Source organism: Tyto alba, unplaced genomic scaffold (assembly GCF_018691265.1).
Source record: "Tyto alba isolate M040663 unplaced genomic scaffold, T.alba_DEE_v4.0 Super-Scaffold_18, whole genome shotgun sequence".
In the NCBI taxonomy this organism is placed as follows: domain Eukaryota; kingdom Metazoa; phylum Chordata; class Aves; order Strigiformes; family Tytonidae; genus Tyto; species Tyto alba.
Window position 1 is genome coordinate 10,757,996 of NW_024881280.1, and position 23,866 is coordinate 10,781,861.

Sequence of the window (23,866 nt, forward strand, 5' to 3'; positions counted from 1 at the left end):
AGGATATGCTCTGTCATGAAGAATGAATGAAGAAACAGGAAGACATTTAAGTACAGTTGTAACTTAAGTCACAGATACCAGACTCATTAACAAAATACAGCAAGATACTTCTGGTTGGTTATTTACTTACCTCCACTTGCTGATTCTTGCTCTTCCCCTTCAGGGAATGTAGCCTGGCTTGGTAAGCTATTCCTAGAACGAGTGACTGACTCTAAGTGTGAAGCCCTTCCCAACAGAGATAGCTCATCTAGCACCTCTCCTTCTTTGGCTTCCAAATCAGATTTTGAAGTGGTTAACTGTTTTATGTTACCTGGTGCCATTAAACTATTTGGGTCATTCAAACAAGCTACAGTACCACTGTCCAGGCTTAACACTCTGGCACGATTCTTGGCACTGTTTGTGCTAGAAGTCCGACGTGTAGATCGTTTTTTGCTAATTCCTTCAGAGCTTACGTGGGTTTTGTGAGCATTTTCAGGGTCTGCGCCCCCACGTTCTTTAGAAACGTATTTGGTCTTTAAAGCACTGTACTTTCCCTCAGGAGACTGGCATGAATGGGAAGTGGTGCTGGAAGAGCTATCACTGCTGAACTGGTGAGCTGACTGCATACTTGATGTCCTGCTCAAGTCACTTTGATCACTGGAGTCCTCATCGTGACAAAACACAGCACTGTGAGGTTTAGTACCAGATACACCTCGGAAGGAAACATATTCCCTGTGCCGACTTGAATCAAAACTACTAGCCCGCTTTTTTCCTGTCCTTCTCCGACTGGTCTTGTGGGTAGAGGCTGTTCGATGTATTAAACTAGAGGATTTTGGTCGAACATCTCCTTCTTTTTGTTTTCCACTCGTTTCTTTAGGAGCTCTTGAGTCGACTAGCACAGCTAGTTTCTCACTCTGCTCATCTCTTTGTTCAGCAGCCTTCCCAGGCGGCCTGTCAGCTTGCGTAGTCAATTCATTGGCATGTGGGTTCTTATTGGCCTCTTCTGAAGCAGAGGCACCAAGACCTTTCTGACTGTGCATCTCGTCAGACACGTTAGAACCCTTTACCTCTTGAACACCACTGTTGGTGCTCACTTCCACAGCAGTCCTTTCGCTACTAGTCCTTTTGTCAGTAGTAGAGCTACTGTCATCCTCTGAGTCAACACCACAGTCCTTTTTCTTATCATCCTTTTTTTCTTCTCTAGGAGACTCCTCCTCGTGCTCAGACAACACACTTTCTATATGCGTTGAGCTGGTATGTTCACTTTTATAGCTACTGATGGTACTGTTAGTGTCGCGATCAGTCCCACTGCAGTAGCTTTCTGTTGAACCACTGCTTCTAGTACTCAGGCTTCTCAGACTGTCCACACTTTTGTCTGCTTTCAAGGATTTGCTCTTCCCACTCTTAACCAATGGTTGAGGGCTGCTACTTTTCAGAATGTCATCTAATTGAAAAACTCCTGAAATGCAAGAGTTCTCAGCCAAGGACTCTCTGGATCCAGAAGGGGGCTTGGAAGCTTCTAACTCACTGACAGGATCTAGTCCTCGTTTTTGCTGATAGAGAGGGAAGTCATTTAGTGAAGCATCTGGAAAAGCGACAGCAGAGCTAGAAGTCCTTGGTACACCTCGTGGTCTATGATCCTTCCTATAGGAGTGAGAATGCAGAGTTACAAGCGAAGCTACTTCCGTGTCACATGCGCTGGTTTTAGACTGGTCCACAAGCTGGTTGTTCGAGAGGCACACTTTGTCACTGTTGTCTCTTGGCAAATCCTGTCCAGAGGATAATGAAGGTTGGATGGAGACAAAGGAATCATTCGACACCAGACGAAAAAGCTTCCGATCAGTTGCCAAATCTGTGTAAGTACATATTTAAAAAATATTCATGTAGGATGTTCATGTAAGTTATACAATCTGCTTTACAACTGCTTGTTTATGTCAGATAAAGTAAATAAACTGACAAATCCATTTGCAAGTACTATGTCATTTAAAGTGCAAGTACATTATCATTTAAGAGCTTTCTGAGCATCTGCGCAAACCTGACACTTTTTTTTTTTAATAAAAGAGAAACTATCAACACCTGATTAATCTTAGTAGCTAATAAAAATAACACTATTCTGACAAGTCCCCAGCCTCCTCTATTGTTCAAGTGTCTCAGACCATGTTTTTATGTACAAAGTTCCTTAATTATAATAGGGTACCTTGCCTTTTGTTTTATTTCCTACTTGCAGTAAACTGTTTCATATAAACTTAAAAATTGTTAAAGAAAACAGAGTAAACCCATTAACATTCAAGACACAAAATAAACAAGAAAAAACACATTTCCTACTAGATACCAAGTAAGCTCACAGTTAGCAAGGATTCAGGCACTATCACAAGTAGGTTGATACTACAATGAAACTCCCCATGAAGTTACTGAGCTTTACTACCTCTAAAACTGGTGTTGTTAAAGAAAATCATAAGGATTTGCTGTTAGATCTTGGTCAGAACAATTGTTTCTGTTACCCATCAGAAATGCTCTCTTATAAAAGTGTCGCCCCTGCAGGCAATATTGAAAGTCAGGCTACTTTCCTTTTTGATACTATCACTAAAAATAGAAGATCTGGAGGCCAAGTTAAGTTACGACAATTACTAAATTTGTGGAGTGTATTTGCATATGTGTAACTTAAGAGACTTCACAAATAGTTCCATTACTCAGTTGAAAGCAGTAGAACCCTGATGCCTATTACAACAGCACAGCCACCTGTAATCCTCTATTTTAAACATACTTCCTGCACCGAATCACACAGTACTGACTGTAAAGAACCCATTAGACTGATTAGACTGTCCAAAAAGAAACACAGTATTCCCGAAGTTAACTTCCTGCTAATCACTACATACTTAAAATACAGTAAACAAGAGATTTCCCTATAGTTTTATGTGTTTTAGTCTGAGCAGACTTTTTCCTGGCAATAAACCTAAAGGAAAAATGAGATCTGAAACAAAATTGGACAACTGAAGATTACAAGCTAACAGTTTCCTTACATACTAGAAACAAAACAATTACAAAACTCTGATAGCTTGCATATAAGAAGCAGTCTGTAGCTCCAAAAACACAGAACTCTGCGTGAGATTATCTACTTTACAGAAAAGCATGCCTGATTAAAAAAAAAAAAAAAAAAAAAAAAATCATTTGGCTGTACTGGAAAGCAAATCAAATTAGTCTTGAATGAAGACCATGAAACCCAGGCCACTTTCAGTATGACAGATCATCTACAGACACGTAAGCTGGCTATCTTTCAGCAGTAAGGAGACAATAAATATTTATTACCTGCTGGAAGATGCCAGGACAAGAAACATGCAGCCAAAGAATAAAGTTAAAAGTATTCAAGCTATGCATCCCAGGAACTCAGAATAATTAAAAAAGGAAACTGAGAGCTTCAAGATACCCTTTCTCAAAGTCTATCAACAAATTGCATGAATTTATTTAGCATGTTAAGCAAAGGGTCTTTGGTAACAAAATACCATGTTTAATATGCAGAAGAAGAAATTTTACCTTGTTCTTCACTCCCTTCTTTACATAGGCTAGAACTCTGGCCAAGACTTAAACTGATATCATCAGAGGTCTTGGCAGTGTCAGTATCTCCTGTAAATTTTAAGAAAGAAGAGTACTAGTGCTCAAAGTATTACCACACACATCAACATAAACTGCAGATTTATCACCTGTCATGAAAGACTGTTGCTTTTATTTCTTCATTTGAAGATAAATAACAATAATTACAAGTATACAAGATTTCTCTTATATTTAGAGATAAATATTGTCTACTCTGTTTCTTTTATTATGTATATAAGAAAGTTTTCATTCAACTACACAGATCTGGATGAAGAATTGAAAAAGTATCTTACACAGAACTCGGTGAAAATAAAGATATCTATTTGAATATTCCTTTTTGCCTGGATGCCAATAAAAATGAGAGGTAGATTGTAACAAAATACTTGTAAAGAGAGATAAGGAAAAATCAGGAAGGTGACAATAATTCACATTTCGTTTTCCTTTGTCTTATTATTGGCTTAATAACTTTACAAGATAGCAGCTTTGCATATTACAAATAATTTATCTTTTTATCTCAGAGGGGTCCACAAGGGCTGTCCTGGACGATACTTTCACTAGATACCAAGCAACTAGCAATAATCAAGTCATTGTAAATACAATACCAGAAGGGCAACTGGTTGCACACAACACAAAATAGTAGGGAAAAGTCCACTCAAACCAACCCCTTGCCTCTGCATTTTCAAGCAAAAGAAAAACCTGTTGTAACATGGAAAACAGAGCAGGATTCCAGAATATTCTGCCCTAGTGTTTTAGGCACGTAATTTGCAACTCCAAGGAAGATTTCTTCCAAATAGTAAATGCTGTACATAGTTCACAAAAAAAGTTCTAAAGATGAACAAGGTAGACAGTATTTGGAAACAACTTCGTAAACAATAGTGATTTGAAGTACTACTGCAGGGTGATTTTAAGAAGTAGCCAAAATCTCACCTTTGATGGTTGCTGCTGTTCCCAGACGAGATAACCCAGATCCAACCTAGAAATAGGGAATTATGTAGAAAGACGTAAATTTTCAGGAATTACCCAACTGTTGTTTACTATTACTGCAATGCATGCATTTGCCAATATACCTAGGAGAGGTTTTCAAAGTCACAAAAGCATCCAACAGCACAGTGCTGCAAAATCCTTTCTGACTCAAGAGTGTTTCCACTGCAAACAGAGATGACAAGGCATCTAATTATGCTTCCAACTATAACACTGCATTATTCTGTTTTATAGCCAACGCATTTGGAGATTTTACTATGCTGATTTTAAAAAGAGTTTCTAACCTAGGATTCCTCCTTGAAAATACTTAATGTGGAAACAAACTACTAGTGTGGTGGTACACGAATAACTGCTGTTGTAAAGCTGAATGTTTAATGCAGTGACCATGGTTGCCTAAAATGCCTAAAGAAAACACCATGTTAATATAAAACTTATCTGTTCAACATAGTAAACACCAAGCTAAATCCAGAAACTGCTCCCATTGGAAAAGATACCTATTTTTAGCAGGGTTAGTTTTCAGATCTGTCAGAGTTGATCCAATGACCAGGTAATCACAAGAACCCAGCTGTTGGTACACGGAAAGTGACAGCAGCATCATGAGGGGATATGGCAGGATGATCCCTCCTGGCAGCTGAATAAACTTAAATCAATTTAACCTAATCATTTTACTGTATCTTATTCCTTCCTCTCATTCCTGCAAATGCAGGAGAGTTTTTTTATGAGAGTTTGAGTACACAGATTACAGTTACCTCAAAGCAAGTAAACTGGTTAGTGGAAGACGGCAAGATTCCTTGATCTATCCTTGGATACTAGTTAAGAATCACATTTCAAATGTATAGTATCTGCTTTTCAGCCACGTCAAATAGCCAACCAGCAGGCATGTACTTCCTCACATATAAACAAGCTAGCCATTTAGCTTTGCAGTCTGTCTTTTTACATAGGTCCTCTATGTAGCAGATTATTTTGCAGAGGTGCTAAAAAGATTTTGGTCTTTCCTTCAATAATATTTCCAACAACACCTCTCCCAAAGAGCTTTGACTAGCATGCAAAAAATGCATGTGTCAATTAAACCACTCGGAAACAAGACAGGAGAAAAGCACTCAACGGCAAAATCTGAACCTAAAACACAAAAATGATGGCAATTTGACTTCACTGTATACTTACTGGGATGCTGTTTTTCAAAAATCCCTAGTTCAAATTATTATGAGCATAATTCTACTAATTCTTCTCTGTAAGCAAAGCAAATTTAAGGTAATCTGAAGATGTGTGCAGATTTTATTCAGTAATGCTACAGAACAATGGCTTTTCTATATGTAATGCAAAAAAAAGCAGCCGCAGCTTGTTTAACACATTTTCTTTACTACACTGTCATGTACACTTTTAGTTAGCAATTTTGTCATGTTTCAACCTTTTTTTCCCCTTCAGTAACATGCCTTACTGAATGCTGTAGCTGCATGCAAATGCATCTGTATAGGGAAGCTGTTTCACACAAAAATATGAACAGAACTCAGATGCTTACTGTTCAGACACCCTTTTGATGCTGCAAATTCAATTAAAGGGGACTAGTGAGCACTAATTTTATCAGCCTAAACACATTTTCAACACTATACTACCTTTCACAGTAGGTTTAACTGTGTATTATAGTGTCAGCTTTAAAGCACACAGGAAAAAACACAAGAGCTTCTTTACATGCTTTAACATTAAAACTGTTATGTTTGGAATATTTTTTTTCCAGACCAGTTCAAAAAACATGATCCTCAGCCTAGTTCGGTCTTCCTACATGGACCATTGCTTCCTATTCCTTTGAACACTACCAAATACCTACTCTTTTCAAAGAAGAAAATCTCTTACAGTATTTACGCTGTGTAACAGAGCATTATTCAGATAAAGCAGCAACATCAGCATAACACTGCAGTACATCATATACTGCTTGCTCAGAGAGCTAATTAGAAGAACTTGATATTGTAATACAATAACAAGGATTTCCACATCATTTAAAAATAGCTTCTGTATCTTTAATATTATGCTGCATTGCTCTTTGTCAACATAACCATACAGTATGGCTACTCAATCTACTTGTCCTCATCAGGAGTTGGTAAAAGATGCCACAACTGGCTAAATGTCACAAGCCAAACAGAACAGCACATGCAGCACTGAAATCTCGCAGACATAGTAAGGAAATAGAACAACTTCCCCAGTAAAATTACAATGCAACCAGAAGTTGCATTAAAATCTAATAAAGCCAAGTTCTTTAGCACTTGCCTTCGGTGCCCAGCAGCCCCTATTTATTAGGTCAAAATAGTGAAGATTTTGCTGAGGTCATCCAAAAATAAACAGTTTTAATCTTTCCATTTCTACCAGTTTGCCTTCCTTTGTACTTTAGCAAATTAATGTTTTTGACTGCAGTCTGAACTGTAACTTTCAGAAAGCCATTTAGCATTGTAAAATATAATCATCAGCAAGTATGTTCTAAGATTGAACAGAAGCCTCCTCAAATTCAGGACAACTGAAGTTTGCCAGTTAAGCATCTATATGACAGATCAAATAGAAGTAAGGGAAGAAAACAAAGTTAGAACATAAGGATGAAGTTATAACTTCAGCTGTCCAATGGCTCACTCATACCAAAAGGAAGAGAGAAGTCCATCACAGTGGGTCTTAGTATTTATCTGACCATGCTCTGAGCCACTTTGATTTACTAAATCAGAAGACAACAAATTAAGCAACAGGGAATACTTTCTGATGGGACAGTAGGTTGCCTAAAAATTCAAACATTCCTAAAGTGAAGACAGGATGGGAGGAGCAAGAGCTATGCAGCAAGGAGAGTGCAATGCCACCCTAATAAAGCAGTTAAGAAGCAGAGAAAGGTAAGTTGTTTATCCTAATACAATAAAAAAATAGTAAAATAATAAGAAAAAAAAAATCAGCAAAGATTACTCTACAGACTGCAAAGCCAGCACTATTGAAGCAACAACTGCAGTAGCTTAATTCTTACCTGGTTGTTTGGATCCACCCCAGCATAAGAATTGCGTGAACTGCATCCAACAGGAGGCGTTGCTTCTCGTATGAACTCTGACATCTCAATCCCTCCACCAGGGTCACTGAGAGAAACATAAAAAACAACAGAAACAAAACAAACCAAAATATTAACCTACCAGTTAAACAGAAGTTTGTCTGTCTACACTGAGCTCAGATTCAAAACAGTTTTTCCCTTTTCAAGTATCAGGGGCTCAAGTATATCCCAGTATCTCAGATTAATACTGTCCATGTGACACAGGAATCTCAGCTGGAGCTGGAGCACCCTATATACTGTCACAGGAGCTGCTGCTTTGTAAAGCCCACTGTCACCAGCCAACACAAACCCTGAAGACTTAGGAGCTACAAGGCATTCCGAAATGCTGACATATGAAATTCTCTGTGTATGCACACACATGTAACTTTCAGTTCATCTGTTCAACCATAATCAACAGAAAGTACTAAATAGAACTCTTTCAAAGAGCAGGGAAAGGACTACAGATCTTTCCCTTAGCCTGGATCTAGGAGCAAGACTAAGGATGGGTTAACCAAGAAAGCCACACACTGTCTGTAAAAGTTACTGAAAAGGCAGAGACCTAGAGGGACATGGTATCTCTCCCACAGAGATGCAAACCAATTCTTTCTGCCAGAAAATCACTTCCCATCAGATAATTTACAGGCCTTGCCAAGAAGTATTTTGAGCTACAATATATATATTATTATGTCCTAGTGCTTTCACCCTTTCAAGATTATTAAGTATTGGTTTGAAAGTATTTTCTAGATCAACATCAAGTTATAATTCAACATAATTCAGCTTGTCAAAGGCAGATAATTATGAAACAAAAGCAAGCTGGACCTGTCCGTTAAGACAACAGGATGTGAAATGAGTTTGGGACTACAACTCAAGAGATCCAACCTAGAACTGTTTGTTCATTGCTATGATGGAGAAGTGGAGGCATCCTTTCTCCTCTCCCAGTACAGTTCTCTCCAACCATCTTGACCCAGGAGACTTCTGAACAGAAGTGACTGCAGTGTAATTTGACACTGACCCTCTCTCTGCTCCTTCCCAAAGATCAACAACTGTCTCGCAACAACCAATGATTCAGAGCTGTGGCAAGCCCACTTCAACATTTTGCTGAAGAAAGATCACAGGCACAACCCTTCTCCAGCTGGACTAAACGAACTGAAGATGAAGCCCCTCTGGAGAACAGGACAGAAATGGACAGAAGCACTGCAGGACTTAAGACAGCTAGTCTCACAGAAAAGTCTCAGGCAATAAGACCAGCACCTAATAATGTTTGTAATATATGAACATTGATCTAGGATATTATAAACAAACTGCCTGTAGACTAAAGGACCTGAAACATCATTCATTCTGCAGCATAACATTTCAAGCTCTTGTCATCTCAGAGACGTGTAAAGGTACAGCCTTAGGAACCATTCTAGATCTTAAGAGGCCCCTGAACTGTCCTACATCAAAGAGATGACAAAAAAAGACAGTTTAAAGTTAAGAATATTACTTCAGTAAAAGTAAGCTAACTTAAGAGACAAATCAGTCATGAGTTAGCAAAACACTTATGGTCCAACTCCAGCAAATGGAAAAAAGAAGTGAAAAGCCACCATTTTGGTACGGCAGTGACATATAAGCATGCTCTTATTGATGGCTGTTTACAGATCCTTCTCTGACATGATAATATCAATTGTAAGGCAGAATCAGGTAAGGAGAAGAAAAAAATAAAAATCAGCTTCAATAATTTCCACCAGCTTTAGCCAAACAAAGTATTCCTTATGTAAGCATTTTAAGAACACATAAGGACAAAAAATAAAGTTAAATACTTACCTGAAAAACTCTCACTTCAGCACACATTATGATAACAACTGAAGATATAACAAAGAATGCTTTTCACAAAGACAAAATTCCTTTCCTCTTTGAATAACTCATTGAGAAACACTGCATATGATTAAAGAATGTCCCATGAAGTAGAAAATAAGCCAATGCAAATAAAATCTCATGCATAGAACTGGGTAGTTAGCCACGGTGGAAGATGGAGCTGACTTTGTCTAAAAGCGAACCAACAGATAGCAACATAAGCAACAATAAAACCCAACACCACCACTCTAAGAGCTGCTATATTCTGTGACAGCACACACAAACTAATGGACTAACAGAAGCTAGTAACAAACAGCAGCAAATAAAGTCTGCAGGAACAAGCAGGAAGTACAGATTTCTAGGATTAATCATTGTATGCATGAGGATCTGGACTACAACTGCATGTAGAATCCCTTAGGAGCTGTTTTCTGCTAGTGTTGTGGCCGTTCCTTTCTGCTATTAAGCTCTACAACCAGTTTCTTTCAGTTTGCTGACTTCATACCTTAGAGCAAGTGCTACGCTTCCCGATTTGCAAGCAAAACAACTGAAGTTACTATACAAATTGCGAAGACTGAATTAATTATGTCCAGCCATCTGCAATGGAGTTTGCTGTGGAAGAGGCAGAGACTATGCAAAACCAATTAAAACTAGTATTTCTAATTTTTATTAGTAGCTCTGCTATCTAAAATTACTGTCTGCAGCTATATTACATTAGCACATCAGAGACAAACCAAAAGTCTGAAGAGGCTGTAAGTCTACATGAAATTAGAAGTTTAAAACTTGACCTAGGCTGACTGACTAAAGAAATCTGATACTCAGTCTAGAACTTCCAGAGAAAATTGGGAATGAGCAATTTTGATGTCAGGACAAAGTAGACAAAGTGTTTTATTCTTTTCTTTTGAATACCTTCTTCTGTCTTTAATTTCTAACTAAAATAGCAAAATAACTATTCAGGAGGCTGCTCTCAAAACAAAGAACCACCACAACACATACTGCAAATACTACACCATGACAATTTCAAGTATTAAGAGAAGTTTTCTTCAAAGCCTGAATCACTAATTATAGAGTCAAACAGGCAAAACAACTCCCAAGCTCAAGAACACATCTGCCAGCCCCAGAAAACTGCAAGGAGAAGAAACAGCAAATGCAGGGCAAGAGTTGTAGAGTTTACTTTTTTTTTTTTCATTTCTCTTGCTCATACTTGTTTCAGTAGACTGCATATAACTCAAAGACGCAACATTCTCCAGCTGTCAGCTTTATTTTGTAGAAGTATATGTGAAATTCATGTAGCATCATGATTACAGCTCCCCCATGCTGATGGAGATCAGGGACAGCAGTGTCACCACGTTAATCCTTTACAATACTTCAAACCATAATTGTCACCAACACAAGAAAAAAGACATATTCATATCCCCAAAAGCAAGACTGACTTAAGTGTTTTAAGGTATCTATGTGGGTCCACTGATACCCAACAAAGATAACACTTGTACTGTTCCTTCTACCTTTTACATGAGATTAGGAGCCTGTATCCCTATCGCTTGTTTTCATGAAAACTCACAGAAGAATTACTAACGTCACAGCCTTAAGTATGAAAGCAGCAATATGACTAGAAGCTACAGAAGAAAACTCACATTGCTATCTCTAAATTAAGAATAGCTTCTTTCAAAAATATAAACTAAAGAATTTCAGCTTTATAAAGAGTACGAGAAAAAAATAAACAAGGTATTTCTTAGGGAGCAGTAAGTTGTTCCGCATTTAAGCATGCCAAAATCTTATGAAATAATTACAAACCCTTAGAGTTTGATCCTACTCACAAACCAACGTGAACCGAAGATAAATGAGCAGTTCATGTAAACCCACAAATGTCAGCACATAACTTTTGTCTGATACCTAAAGCACTGCTTCACAGATAAACATCTTCAGAAAGGAAGAGCAGTTCTCAGAACCTAAACAGAATCCTGAACATAACTTCTGAACAGAAACTAGACTATTGCTTAATCCTTCAAAAATATTAGTATTCATATCTAAAGTGGTCTCAGAGAGGGTGTGTGTGGCAGGGTGAAAACTCTAAGACAGCTCTGCACACTATACTATATATTTATTTGGTAGCACATGCTGTAGCCTAAGCTATCAATAGATCTCCCCTATATCCACCTTATGCTAGGGGACCAGAGTTTAGAGAAAAAAAAAAAAAAAAAAGAAAACCTTACATACTCATTTTCTTCTGAAACAGTTTTTTTCTTTTAATTAGTGTTCCAATTTAGCTTACTAAGGTGACAGCTTAATATTAAACACTCACTCTACATCCCCTCTACTGGTTTGAATGTTACCCCAGAGTTCTTGTAAGCTTCCACGTAAAGATTAGTATATACTGTATATCCCACTTACCAAAAAGTAACTCCGTAATTTCTGCATTGACCTTGTTCCCAGTTCTAGTTAAGAGACCTGAAAGTGGGAACAAGGATCATATAAAAGTTAATAAAACTTCAGTTGGCAAGCAGGACACACAGCATCAAACTAACCTCTACTTCTGAGCTCACGAATGTTTATAAGGTAGTAACTTGTCCCATATCAGCTGCTCCTTAGAGAAAACAGGACTTCTGAAACATCCGTAAGTAATTCACAATACCAGTAGAAAGAAGTCCCTTGCCAAGTCTTGGCCCCTGTTTTGGAAGCAAAAGCTACATGGCTTAAAAAAAAAAAAAAAAAAAAAACAAAAACAAAAAACCAACCAACCAAAACAAAATATCTAAGAATCACAACTAAAACAGGCATTAGCAAGCTTGCATTGAAACAGAACAGACCACTAGTTTACTTCCATGAATTTTATTAAGCAGAACAAGCATTAATATACATGTAGGCAAGCATTCTGCCAAAATCATTTAATACAGTTTTAGTAAGGTATATGGTGATCTAAAAGGAATCACAATTAAAACCGGCAGGTTCAGTTACCAAACACGACACGGAAAAAGGGTCAAGGTTATAAAAGATTGATACGAGAAGGTACTGTATATCAACTTTAAAGGAATCTAAGACACTGTTTTTACTAACAATACCTGAGCTGAGAGCAGATATAGAAGAACTTAAGACCTATCTCAGGAGAAGCTACCCAATATGCACAATGAAGTCCTTTTACTTCCAGGCTGAGCATTTTAAAGAGCATCACTTTAACACTTCCTTTCTTTTAGCATCCTGATAAACAGACTTAAGAGGCTTCTTTCAACTACGTTTCCTTACAGCACGTGTGTCCATGTAAAAGTTTCAGTTTGGGTTCTTTTTTTTAGTAAGACACACACAACGTTTTAAGTCAGGACAGCATATTAATTGCCTCCCTTCAAAAATTCTTCATGGCTACCAGTACCAGAAACTCACAGCCAAGAGAAGTGTCTTCTGTAAAATCTAACAATTCATAGTTGATTAATTTCATCCAGTCTAACTCTTAAGAGGGCCTCCATTATCTGGAGCCAGGCAGAGGCTCTGATAATAGAGCTGGTATCACATCCACAGCCTGACCAGACTGGTTAGGCTGGCCCTGTTGATTAGTCATCTTTTGCTCTTTCTCCAAATAGTCTGGTCAGAGGAGGAAAACCTCTAGGGTTTTTTATGCTAGTGACAGCAAAGGAGATCTGTGGAACTGAATCACCTCCTATTGACAGTACTTCAGAATCATCACTTTCATTACTGAGCTGAGCAATCCCAGAATTTCCAAAGTCACAGAACAGTGTTCTCCTGAAGTAAGACTATGACTAGAGTCAAGCATTGTATTTGACTCCTGCTTTTGCAAAACTATCTTTTGGGGGGGGGGGCAAACTCTCCTTTTAGTGGTAAAAGACTTAGCATGTAGAATGTGGTCTTTGACAGCTGACTTTTTAAGACTAAGTCTACTGCTGAAATAAGACTACTTGTACTGGTTGTGTTCATTAAGTATTTAGTGACCTAATCAGCACACATTTTCCATGCTATTGTTTCAGTGCTTCCAGCATTTTCAATATTGTTCTGGAACTCCACTGGGGGAGGAACCAGGAAATTAACATGAATCCATCATTTCAAACCAATACATAAGTAAGTCTGCTTTTAAAGACCAGACTGGAACAGTCTTTCAGCACAACAGAGGTCTGCATCTATATTCTTCACTGTTTATTTCAAGCACCATTCCAGTTACACATCTGATGAAGACAAGACTGTTTATCATTTGAAACAGTACACAAACACCAGTAGACACCTTACCTGGGTCCATTGCTGTCTTTCCTCTTGGCTGAAACACTGCTTTGTTCTGGTTTTGCACCTCTGTCCATATGCTCACTGGCATTCCTCTCCACAATTTCTCCCTCATCCAGTGCCCTGTGCAAACGGTAATTCACCATCTTCAAAACGATAAAGAGAGCTGCTATCACCGGGCAGTAGACAGCTACTATCATCATGGAAGAAGGAAGAGCCTTTCAAAAAAAAGTAAGAAAGAGTTAATGAACACAAGGTCAAATGTCCAAAGAATACATAAAGCCATCTAGAGTTCAAACAGTTTCTTTCATGCAGAAAATATTGATCATTCTGAAAATGAAGGTTAAACACACATCCCCTACAGTGAAACTTTGTGTGGAAGTCTGGCAACATAGAAAAAAGGAACAATTGGACTACAAGATAGCAAAGCACTGCAGCAGCATGCTAAGTAGAACTATCACTGGAGCCTGAGAACCAAATTCAGTTCTTGTTCTCCTTTTCCAGGCTATCAGAATGCAAGATCTAGACTAGGAAACCTAGAGCTAGCATGATTTTGCGTGTCACACACAAAATTTTTGTTAAGTTGCTATGGATAAAAAAGATGGGAATATTTTAAGCAACCTGAAAACTAAACCAAGCACAGTGTATGACCTTATTTCAGGACTAGTACACAACACCAAGTCCATCTGGAAAAACTGACTCGAGTTTGACAGCATGGTAGATGGGAGAAAACCTGCTCATCTACCCAACATGGAAGCTGTCAAGTCAAGGCATCTAACAGCTACTTTTGAATGACAAGATACTGATCAGTCACAAAAGCCAAACTCTTCCCTACTTGCATACCAAAAAAAAAGGTTGTTTACATTTCTGGCTCTCACACTGGAGCAGAGTCCACAATAACCTGCAAGACCACATGTTGCAAAGATTATTTGTGCTAGACCATTACATGCACATGGAAAGGCAGCCAGAGCAGATGTTCTAAGGAGAATTTGTCATCTGTGTCAAACATGTCCAGAAATCACATGAAAAACTTCAGTCCTGAATTCAATGTTTTAAATTCCACTCAGACTTATAACTTCTCATGCAACTTTAGCTGATACCCATGAGGCTTTTACAGATCAATCACTTCAGCAACAGATATTAAGTGCAGCCTAGTAGCTATTTAAAAGAAATGTTCGGAATACTAGTTAAACTTTATATTTCACTTCAAGGCTTTCATCCTTCTAATTCACATTTTATTAATATGTATAATTTTGCCATTTTCCTAGGTAGTCACTAAACAAGGTAAGATACTAACTATTCGTCTTCATCCACAAACAGACCACTTCCCTTAAAAAAAGCAACAAGAGTTAGTGTTCTCAAGTATTATGCTGCATCACTATCCTTTAACCCACTGATAGTATAGTTTGATATAAAATTCCAACAGCCATATATATACACACACACAGACACATATGACAATCAGAACTAAACAGCATTTGTTACCCAGCACAAAACATCAATTTAGTAGATGAGAAGAACAAATCAACTGTCTTTTTAGACCACTTAGACTAAGGAGAATTCCAGCTTATTTTGTACACCTAGTCTCCCCCCTCCCCATACAGACCATCGCAAGAGCCTCTATGGTGTTCAAAGCACAATGCTCATCTTGCAGAATCAGAAAGGAAACATGATCTGAGAATAAGACAGAGGGCCCTCTCTATTCTTCACATAAAGCTAATTTTAGTCATTTAAGAGATCCAATTACAACATTAATATTTCTACATATTTAAGATCTTATTAGTCCTAGAAGAGCTGGCAGTGCTTGTCACGTAATTTAAACCATGGGTTTAGCAAAAACAGTGTTTGAAGATATATCCAAATACAAAATATTGTACTATCAAGGGACATAAAAGAATAAATATTTTTAAATATTGTATTGACTGTTGACTTCGGAACAAAAACAATCCTTAATGTGGCTGCTTGCTTTCTGGCAGTAAGCAAAAACAAATAATCAATATAACACTGCTAAAGCCGAAATAGTATAAATAATTGAGTCTGGAATCAATCAAGAGGCAGGTTACTTATTAGGATTCTTTTCTTAAATAGATCCAGTTTAACCTACCTTTTCCTCTGAAACAAGTTAAGTCAACACCTAACATAACATCTGAAGTAGGGCAGGCAAACTAAGTTGAAGTATGCTAATGTAGATTTTGCATGCTGAGCTGGACAAGACCCTAAAGGACAGGAAAATTCACTTACCAAGCACCACCTCAGGAGGAGAAAGAGGAAACCAAACTATTTAAAAACAGCATCAGTAAGCAACCAGGAGCCACAACAATGCTAATGGCCTCCATACATCCCCTGGAGTAATGCTACAAGCGTTTCCTCAAGAAGTATGTGCTTCCACTTTCCAGAGCTTCAGAGGCAGCTAGGTCCCTGCAGGCAAGGGCAAGCCCGATAACTCTGGCAAAATGTGTGAGGGTCCTGTACCTGCTAAGCAGTCTGCTACCCAATTGCAAACACAACTTCGACTATCCTCTCCTTCACAAGTACCTACTGTTCAGAAGCCATTACCAACACAGACAGTTTAACACTAGATGACAAAAGCTAGAGTTAGTCTATAAAAGACATGCCTATACTTTTCTGTCTGGAAAGCTCTTCAAGTTCTCCCCTCCATTCCATCAGCAGTGAGGTTACACAGGGTATCCAGTTTATCTTGTGGAATGCTCAATCTACACATCCTGTTCTGCAAAGGGAGGCTTTGAGAACAAGTCAGGAAAAAGCAAAACACCTCGTGTAACTTGCAGCAAACCCAATAAAGAATTAAAAGGGTGCTTTTTCCTCACATCCTGTTTCCACGGGATTGCAGAGAGCTAAAACTAAGTTAATTCACTTTTTATTCCCCATACTCATTAGTAATTACTCCACTCTGAATAGGGCATATACCCTGGGAATAGAAGAAATCTTAGCATGTCTGGCATACTCTGCTGTTTGATCATACTTTAAGTTTCATGCTGTGGTACAGCAGTATTACCCATCGTACCAGCAATTCATCTGCAATCCAGTCTCAAGAGGAAGAGTTACTGTAACCTAACCTAAACCACTGGTGCCTTCTCTATTTTCCTTTGCCAAACTTAGCAGCATTCAACTTCCATTTGGGGTCTTCTCTCCACAAGCCAGGGCAAGTTAAAGTGAGACTAGTAATTTAAACTGTGCTTGACATTTTACCACATTTAAGGAGAGATAGGTCTCTCACCAGAGTAACTGAGCATCCTATACAATAACATGTTCAAGACTGGAATACAAATCTAAGTCCTACAAATTCGCAGCTGGATCTCATTTCAGTTCTTTTCACAAGTACAAAAGCATTTTTATTGGGCACAACAAATCAAAAACCTCAGGTTAGAGCTTGTTAGCAGACATCAGATGGCTACAAGTCTGTAGCTGCAACAGCGTTTCAGAGAACATCCCATTTAACTGCACATCTCCAGTCACTTCCATTAGCGCCAAAAGAAAACACACGGAACAGCAGTAGTCACAACCGAAGCTCTTGTAGGAGAAGAAAGGGCTAGACATGACCGTACAAAAACTGCCTGCTTTAATTACCTTCTGTTGAAAACTATAGTTATCTAATGGCTGAACAAACCAATCATTAGATAAACTCCTAGCTAAAAGTACTTCCCTAAACCTTAAAGTGAAGTTAAGGAGTACTCTCAGAGATGGAGGGGGAGGACATTGATTTTCTACCACCTTTCCCTCAGGAGTTACTTTCCAAATTTAAATCCTTCAAGACAACTTCTGAAATCAATACTATACATATGAACAAAAGTAAAATGTACAAAAGCACAGCTGAGGAGCATGACTGTGCCTTCAGAAAGTTGCTGGCTGTTAGGTCAGCTTGGCTGGATCACAGCACCTCTTTTGTGAAAGAGTGGGTAGAAGACGCCATAAGCACTCCTAGATTCCAGTGGTCAACCCAGAACAGAAAAGAAACCTCAGACCACTAGTTACAAGACTAAAATATTCCCATTTGAACTACAAAGGTCACTGTATCTTGATTCAACATTTCATATACTTCGGTGCCAGGAACCAGAGGGAATTTCATTGATGACTGGCTGTGCTGTATACTTATGAAGAAGTAAAGGCTCTACGGATCTTACCTAATCAAATCTAGCTTTAGCTAGATACTACAGATGCAGTGAAGTTTCCAGATTCTTTTCAAAAAGAGATGTGTAGGTGTTACCTGTTGAGAACATTCATAGGAAAGTCTCTCAACCCAAAACAGATTACAAGTCCTTACGTAAAAGTGGTATCAATCAAACATTCATTAAGCAGTTACAGTTGTCTTGTAAAACTATTTCAAGTTTAAGCATTTTGAGGCCAGTATTTTATAGAAACATACATACTGGAGAAGAGGAAAGATCAAGAAACAGCAGATGTAGTTTTGTCACCATTTTTTGTTTATGAACAGCTAGAGCCCTTAAGAACTGGTGTTATCAGGAAGCATGTTTGGTTACAAGTTATCTAGTTTTTGAATAAAACCTCAAGGTGTACAAATGAAACTTGAGTAGCCAAGAAACTAGATGTGGCTTAGACAATGTGGGATACCAGGGATTCTCATCACACATCCAGCTTCAAGCACTTAAACTCTGTTTAAGAAACAGCACCTATTTCAGACACCTCACTGGAAAAAGACTTTCACATGAAGCTGGATTTATATGACCTACTTCTATAACTATGTACAGAAGTCAGGAAATCAAGTGCCTATTAAATGAACTGTTGTCTAAATGAGCTTGACTTTGACAGACAAGTTCTGTAGGTACATACAAGCCCATCACCCCAAGCAAGGTACAGTCCTGGCTCCTCTTCAGTCACTGGCAAAGTTCCCCGAGCGCCGGAGCCAAGACTTCACCCCCTCCTGCGCGCATGGTGGGGCTGAAACAGCATTCCGACCAGGGGAAGTGCTTTGGCAGCCTCTCTTTTCCCCTCCCCCTTGCAACAATGATGCATAACATTGGCCTCTGCATTTAGGGTATTTTTTCCAACTCTACCACTATATTTTACAACCTAGTTGTACAGTTTCCCTGTATTTTAGCATATTTTCTTCTCACAACTTCAGTTTTGGATTAAAGTAAAAACAGGGATCAGCTCTTACGACAGATATGCAGATCAAGAAGCACAGTTGAGTCTGTTACTGAATACAAATATCCAAACAGGATACATTTAACTAGTCTAGAAAGCAGTATTTTTGTATGCATGCTGCCAAACCACAGATCCAACAGCATAGACTCAAGCAGCTTCACTCAGGCAGATACTTCTCTTCCTCTAGACCCCAATTCCTTCATTATCTACACTCTTTGCCATACTTCCAACAAGGACAGGTTAAGTGTATAAATACACCAAAAAAAAAAAAAAAAAAGACAAGTATCTGGATCTGTAATAGAGATACATTTATATATACCTCTCTCTTCTCCGTCACATAGGGTACAGACTTCGCTTTCACGCGCTTAAACTCAGAGGGCAGATGAGAGACCAAGGAAGAAAAGCTAGCTGAATTCTACTGTTCATTTCTTCAGTTGGTTTGCAGCATGCCTTAAATGCACCAACCCTAACAACACTGGCAAAGAAACACACAGATTTATGGTATTACTTGCTGACCACAACCACTACCAGATGCCAATCTGAAAATACAGGATCAATAGAAGGAATGCACAGACAAAAGATTAGCAACATTGGGTGCAATAAACCAACTCTTTAAGCAATAAGAGCACCTAAATTACCATATCTAAAAGAGATTAAGTGTTCCATTCCCGTTGGAGGTTAAATAACATTTGAAAAAAGTGGTTAGTTTACTGCAAAATGCATTCAGCCTTTAGAGCCAGCTACAAGCGAAGTTCTTGAGGGATCCTTTTACCTTTGTTGCTACAGCACAATTTAGGAAAAACTGCAGTTATTGCTGCCCCAATGCAAAGCAACACTATGATCTTGGAAATCTTTATGTGAGGAAGTTTTAAGTAATATAAAACCTGACAGCATTCTAAGTCTTTCTACATACCTTGTTTTTTTAAACACACAGGGTTGTCTGCCAGCAACAAGTCATTTGAAGCTAGCTTAGAAACTCCCTCCTACACAGCAGTGAGCCACACTCAGAATTCAGATTACGATTACCTAAGGCTTTTTAAGCAAGTTCTGCTTATTTATGTATGGTCTACAGTAATGCAACATTTACTGCTTTTTATTCCGAAAAAGAGCTGAAGAGATGCTAAAGAGCTAAGATGACCATCGTGGTTCTGGCTGTTTAGTTTATGTCTAGACAACACTTAAACTGCAGAGGGTGGAAAGAGGGAAAACAGCCAAATATGATTCAATCTGCTTTAACTTGTGACTAATCTCCCTACTTATTCTCAGGGAAGCTGGCACTTGTTGTGGCATCTTTAACGTGTCCAGAGCTATGAAGCAAGAGAATCCCTGTGACCTCAACAAAACCCGAAGCAGCTTGCTTTTGACCGTCCTTTCCCTTTGCACAGAAAAGGAAAAAAAGTTCAAGCAACACTGAAGTTTACCCCATAGTATGGGAAACTGAAGCTTAATTGCTGCTTTAAGTGCAGCAGGAGACTCAAATGCTGGTCCAGACTCATCAGTTGTCAAAAGACCTATGCACACTATAGACCAGCCCCCCTTCATCTGCACATGCAGAGATACAGCTCACCACACCTTTATGAACAGCTTTCTCAGCAAGGAGATACTAATTAAATAGACTATTCTGTCAAAGGACAAAGACCAGTACTTACAAAAAAAAAAAAAAAGCTATATTTGCGACCAAAAGGATTCTCTTCTTCCCATATTCAGTGGAACTCCAAGTAGAAGCAGATTCACAGCTTTTACATGGAGGATCTGCTTAGTTCAAAGTTTTATCTAGTTGTTGTCACATTAACTTTGGTTTTAAAAGAAGCTTGTCTCAGCCTGTGGTTTTCTTGCCAGCAGTCTAAAGTTTTCAAACAAAAAGCCTTGGAGCTACCTTTTCCAAGACACAGTAATATAAATTAAAAACTAACCATACAGGGCTGTAACCTCCTCTTCCACATTACCTATTTCTTAGTATGAAGTGTCTCATAGGGCAATCTTACAAATTGTTTTTTAACAAAGCAAATACCTGAGCCCAGAGCTCTCAATCTCTGCAACTGCACTCACATAGAGTTTTTTCTCCAACATTTCATTCACTAACTCACATTTTTTTCAGAAGGCAGTTTCTACTTTTAGTTGTCACAGCATCTAGACCTGGCAAACTTGAAAATTACATTTTACCTCATACGCTCAAAACTGGGCAGAACACACCTAGTATGACCACACTTTTCTGAGAAATCTTAAGAGAAATAGTATTTCATAAATTACACACGAGTTAAATAGAAAGAAAAAGCAATGGCCAACAAGAAATTGCCCCCTTCTCTCATAACTGATCATACCCCTCCTATACTTGTTTCCAAGTCCAAATGTCAAAAAAGTTTCTAGGTTTAAAGGTTAATACTTTAACAGCTTTGATTAAAATGCTGGATACAAAGCTATATTCAACACGAATTCTCCCAAACCAAGTATACTAAGACTGGACACAGGCAAAAAAGCCTAAATAACTTCTTGTAAATAACACACAGCCCGGATACAGTGCCAGCCAGCACACAATACACCACACTATGGCCAAATAAATTTCTAGGTTACGGACCACGAAGCACATCCCTCCCCCAGTCTCAAAAGTCACAACAGAAAGCGACAGAATTGCCAGGCAAAAACACTAGCCAAATCTGACAGCTTCTACATAATCTGTACGTTTTCCCGGACTACCGGTAGAGCTGCGGCGGAAGCTAGGAGAGTTGTGCCCAATTTCGAAGGAAAGCAAACAGAAAAACGAAGGCAAAGTGCCAGCGATCGAAACCCCCCCGCCCCCCCCCCACACACACACAAAACCTTTTCCCGGTAACAGGTCGGTGGTTTCCGACACGCCGCAGCCCCCGGGCGTGCCCCGGGGGGGCGGGGGGGTTCCCCTGCCCGGGACAGCGCGGCGGGCAGAGGGCGCGCGTCTGCGGCGGCTCCGCGGCCCTTCCCGCCCCCCCCCCCCCCGCCGCCGCTGAGGCGGGCGGCCCCCCGCAAGGCCCGCCCGGCCGCCCCAAGGCCCAGGCCGCCCCCCGCTTTTCTCCCGGTCTCGGCGGCGGCCCCGCGCTCACCATGTAGAGGGTGAAGGGGAAGCCGAGCAAGAAGAGCCACAGGTAGAGGTGCAGCGCGTTGACCCCAGCGCCCTGGTGCGGGTCCTGGTACCAGCCGCCGCTCAGCGCCGCCCACACGCCCTGGCGCAGGATCTGCAGCACCTGGGAGCCCATGGCGGCCCCGCTCTCCACCGAGCCGGCCCCGCTCTATCCGCCCTGCGAGCCCGGGCAGAGCCGCGCGCCGCCGGCGCTCCGCGACAGCCCGCACGGCCGCAACCGCCGCCGCCGCCTCCCCAGCAACGCCGCCGCCATCTTATGTCCGGGCCCCGGGCCGGCCGCCCGCCCCCGCGCCGCCGACAGACCGGCAGCCCTTGCGGCAGGGGACGCCCGCCCCGCGCTCTGTCGCCGGGGAGGGGGACGCCCGCTACTACGCTTGCGCGCGGTTTCCCCGCTTCCCCCCCCTCCGCCGCCCCTAGCGCCCCCTGGCGGGGCGGAGGAGGGCGAGCCGGGCTAGCTGGGCGGCGGCCCCGCTCGCCACCCCGGGCCCAAACCCCTCTGAACCCCTCCTGGGTCCGCCCGGAGTAACGGCGACGGGGTGGGGGGTGTGGTGGGAACGTGTCCCCCCCAGTCACCGAGGCGGGCTTGCGCCTGCGGCCTGGCCGGCGCGGCTCTCGGGACTCGTGCCGTGTCAGGATACACCTAGAAAATGGAGGGAGGCTGAAGCCTCGCAGCCAGCTGCCGCTTCCCCTCTCTCAGGGCCTTGCTTCTGGCGAGGCGGAGTGTGCTCTTCTTGGGGCAAGGCAGGAGGACATTGGCCCCTCAGGCCCTTTAATTATTTAAAATTAAAGCAAGATAACAACCTCGCTGGTCTTAGGAGTCCTTCCATTTACTGTTAAAACATGATTTTACCGAAACCCAAACCAAAACCCTTGCATGCCTGTCCCTGCCCCAGGCTTGTTGCTTTCAACACCTAGAAAGGCAGGATCGTTTGTATTTATTAGGAGAACGCAAGACTCACAAATTCAAGGCTCAACTTCCATGTTCACCTGTTTTTACAGGAAGTCACCAGTTCTCATCAAGTCCCAGCTGTTCAAGCTTTCCCCTTCAGCAAGCACATCCCAGGAGTCACACACCGGATAGAAAGGGGTGGATGAGGGAAAGAGTCCCAAGAGTGCTGCCAAGCAGGGGAGAGGGGAGGTCTCCTCCTTCAAACCCTGTGAATGAGTAACACAGGATCCCTCATTAAATTACCTGACTCCCCCATCATATTTGGGAAAAAGTAGCTTTGAGCGCACGTGATGATACTGTCACCATGGTGGCAGAAGGATTCCACGTAGGTTCTGTCCTGAAACCAAGTTAACTGTCCCACTCCAGCAGATACGAGAAGGGGGGCACAGAACCTTCTGGGTCTCTGCTGAGGAGGAATTGCGGAAATAAAATAACCCAAGCGCTCCGTCATGACTCATGATGAACATGCATTTGGGTTGGTCGTGTCAAGAGGCTGCATTAATGCCACAGTCTCCACAGTGTTTTTCTCCCTGACGGTTTGCAAACCAGCGGCATCATTTGGCTATTCTTGGAAAAACAGAACACAGAAGTGATTGACTCAAAGCAGATGTAGATGATCAATTTTTTGTTTCCCCAGTGGGAAAGTTAGGAGAACGGATGGACACAAAACCCCAACCATGATGGCTCTGTCCCCCCAGTATAAACAAATAAAGCATTTTTAACTTAATTGTTTCAGACAGTGCATTTTCAAATACAAGACTGTTAGCAATATTTTGCAAAGGAGCATTTTTTCACTCCGTCAAGGAAGGAAAAAAGGAAGATGGGGAGGAGGGAAAACAAAAACAGAGAAAACCTACAGAGGATTATCATAGATAAGGAGGGGGAATACCCTTTATCCTTTTGGGATAAAGCCAAGCGTGACAAGCCTCACCAGTTACAGTAGGCTCAGAAAAAAATGAAACTGTTAAGCCCATTTCAACCACGTAATTTGCCAAAATACCATTAAAAACTAAAATTACAAGTACAGCTGTTT

General features: G+C 40.5%; 1 protein-coding gene across 14 annotated transcripts in view; it reads right to left on the bottom strand.

Moving 5' to 3' along the window:
* Positions 1-22,180, bottom strand: part of PCNX1 (pecanex 1) — an 89,937-nt gene extending 67,757 nt beyond the window's left edge. For 11 of the 14 annotated variants that reach the window (XR_006165132.1, XR_006165131.1, XM_032984603.2 and 8 more), the window contains exons 1-6: positions 21,847-22,179; positions 13,658-13,866; positions 7,541-7,646; positions 4,495-4,540; positions 3,511-3,600; positions 131-1,831 (exon numbers count right to left, since the gene is read on the bottom strand). Coding sequence is in view for 12 of the 14 variants with exons in the window: in XM_032984603.2 (XP_032840494.2) it covers positions 131-1,831; positions 3,511-3,600; positions 4,495-4,540; positions 7,541-7,646; positions 13,658-13,866; positions 21,847-21,999 (2,305 nt within the window). In the remaining 2 variants the exon portion in view is untranslated. Of the gene's footprint in view, positions 1-130; positions 1,832-3,510; positions 3,601-4,494; positions 4,541-7,540; positions 7,647-11,818; positions 11,876-13,657; positions 13,867-21,846 lie in introns of those variants that run through there. The other 3 variants (XM_042790682.1, XM_032984598.2, XM_032984604.2) reach the window with 3 other exon arrangements.
* Between the last annotated feature and the right edge of the window lie 1,686 nt (positions 22,181-23,866).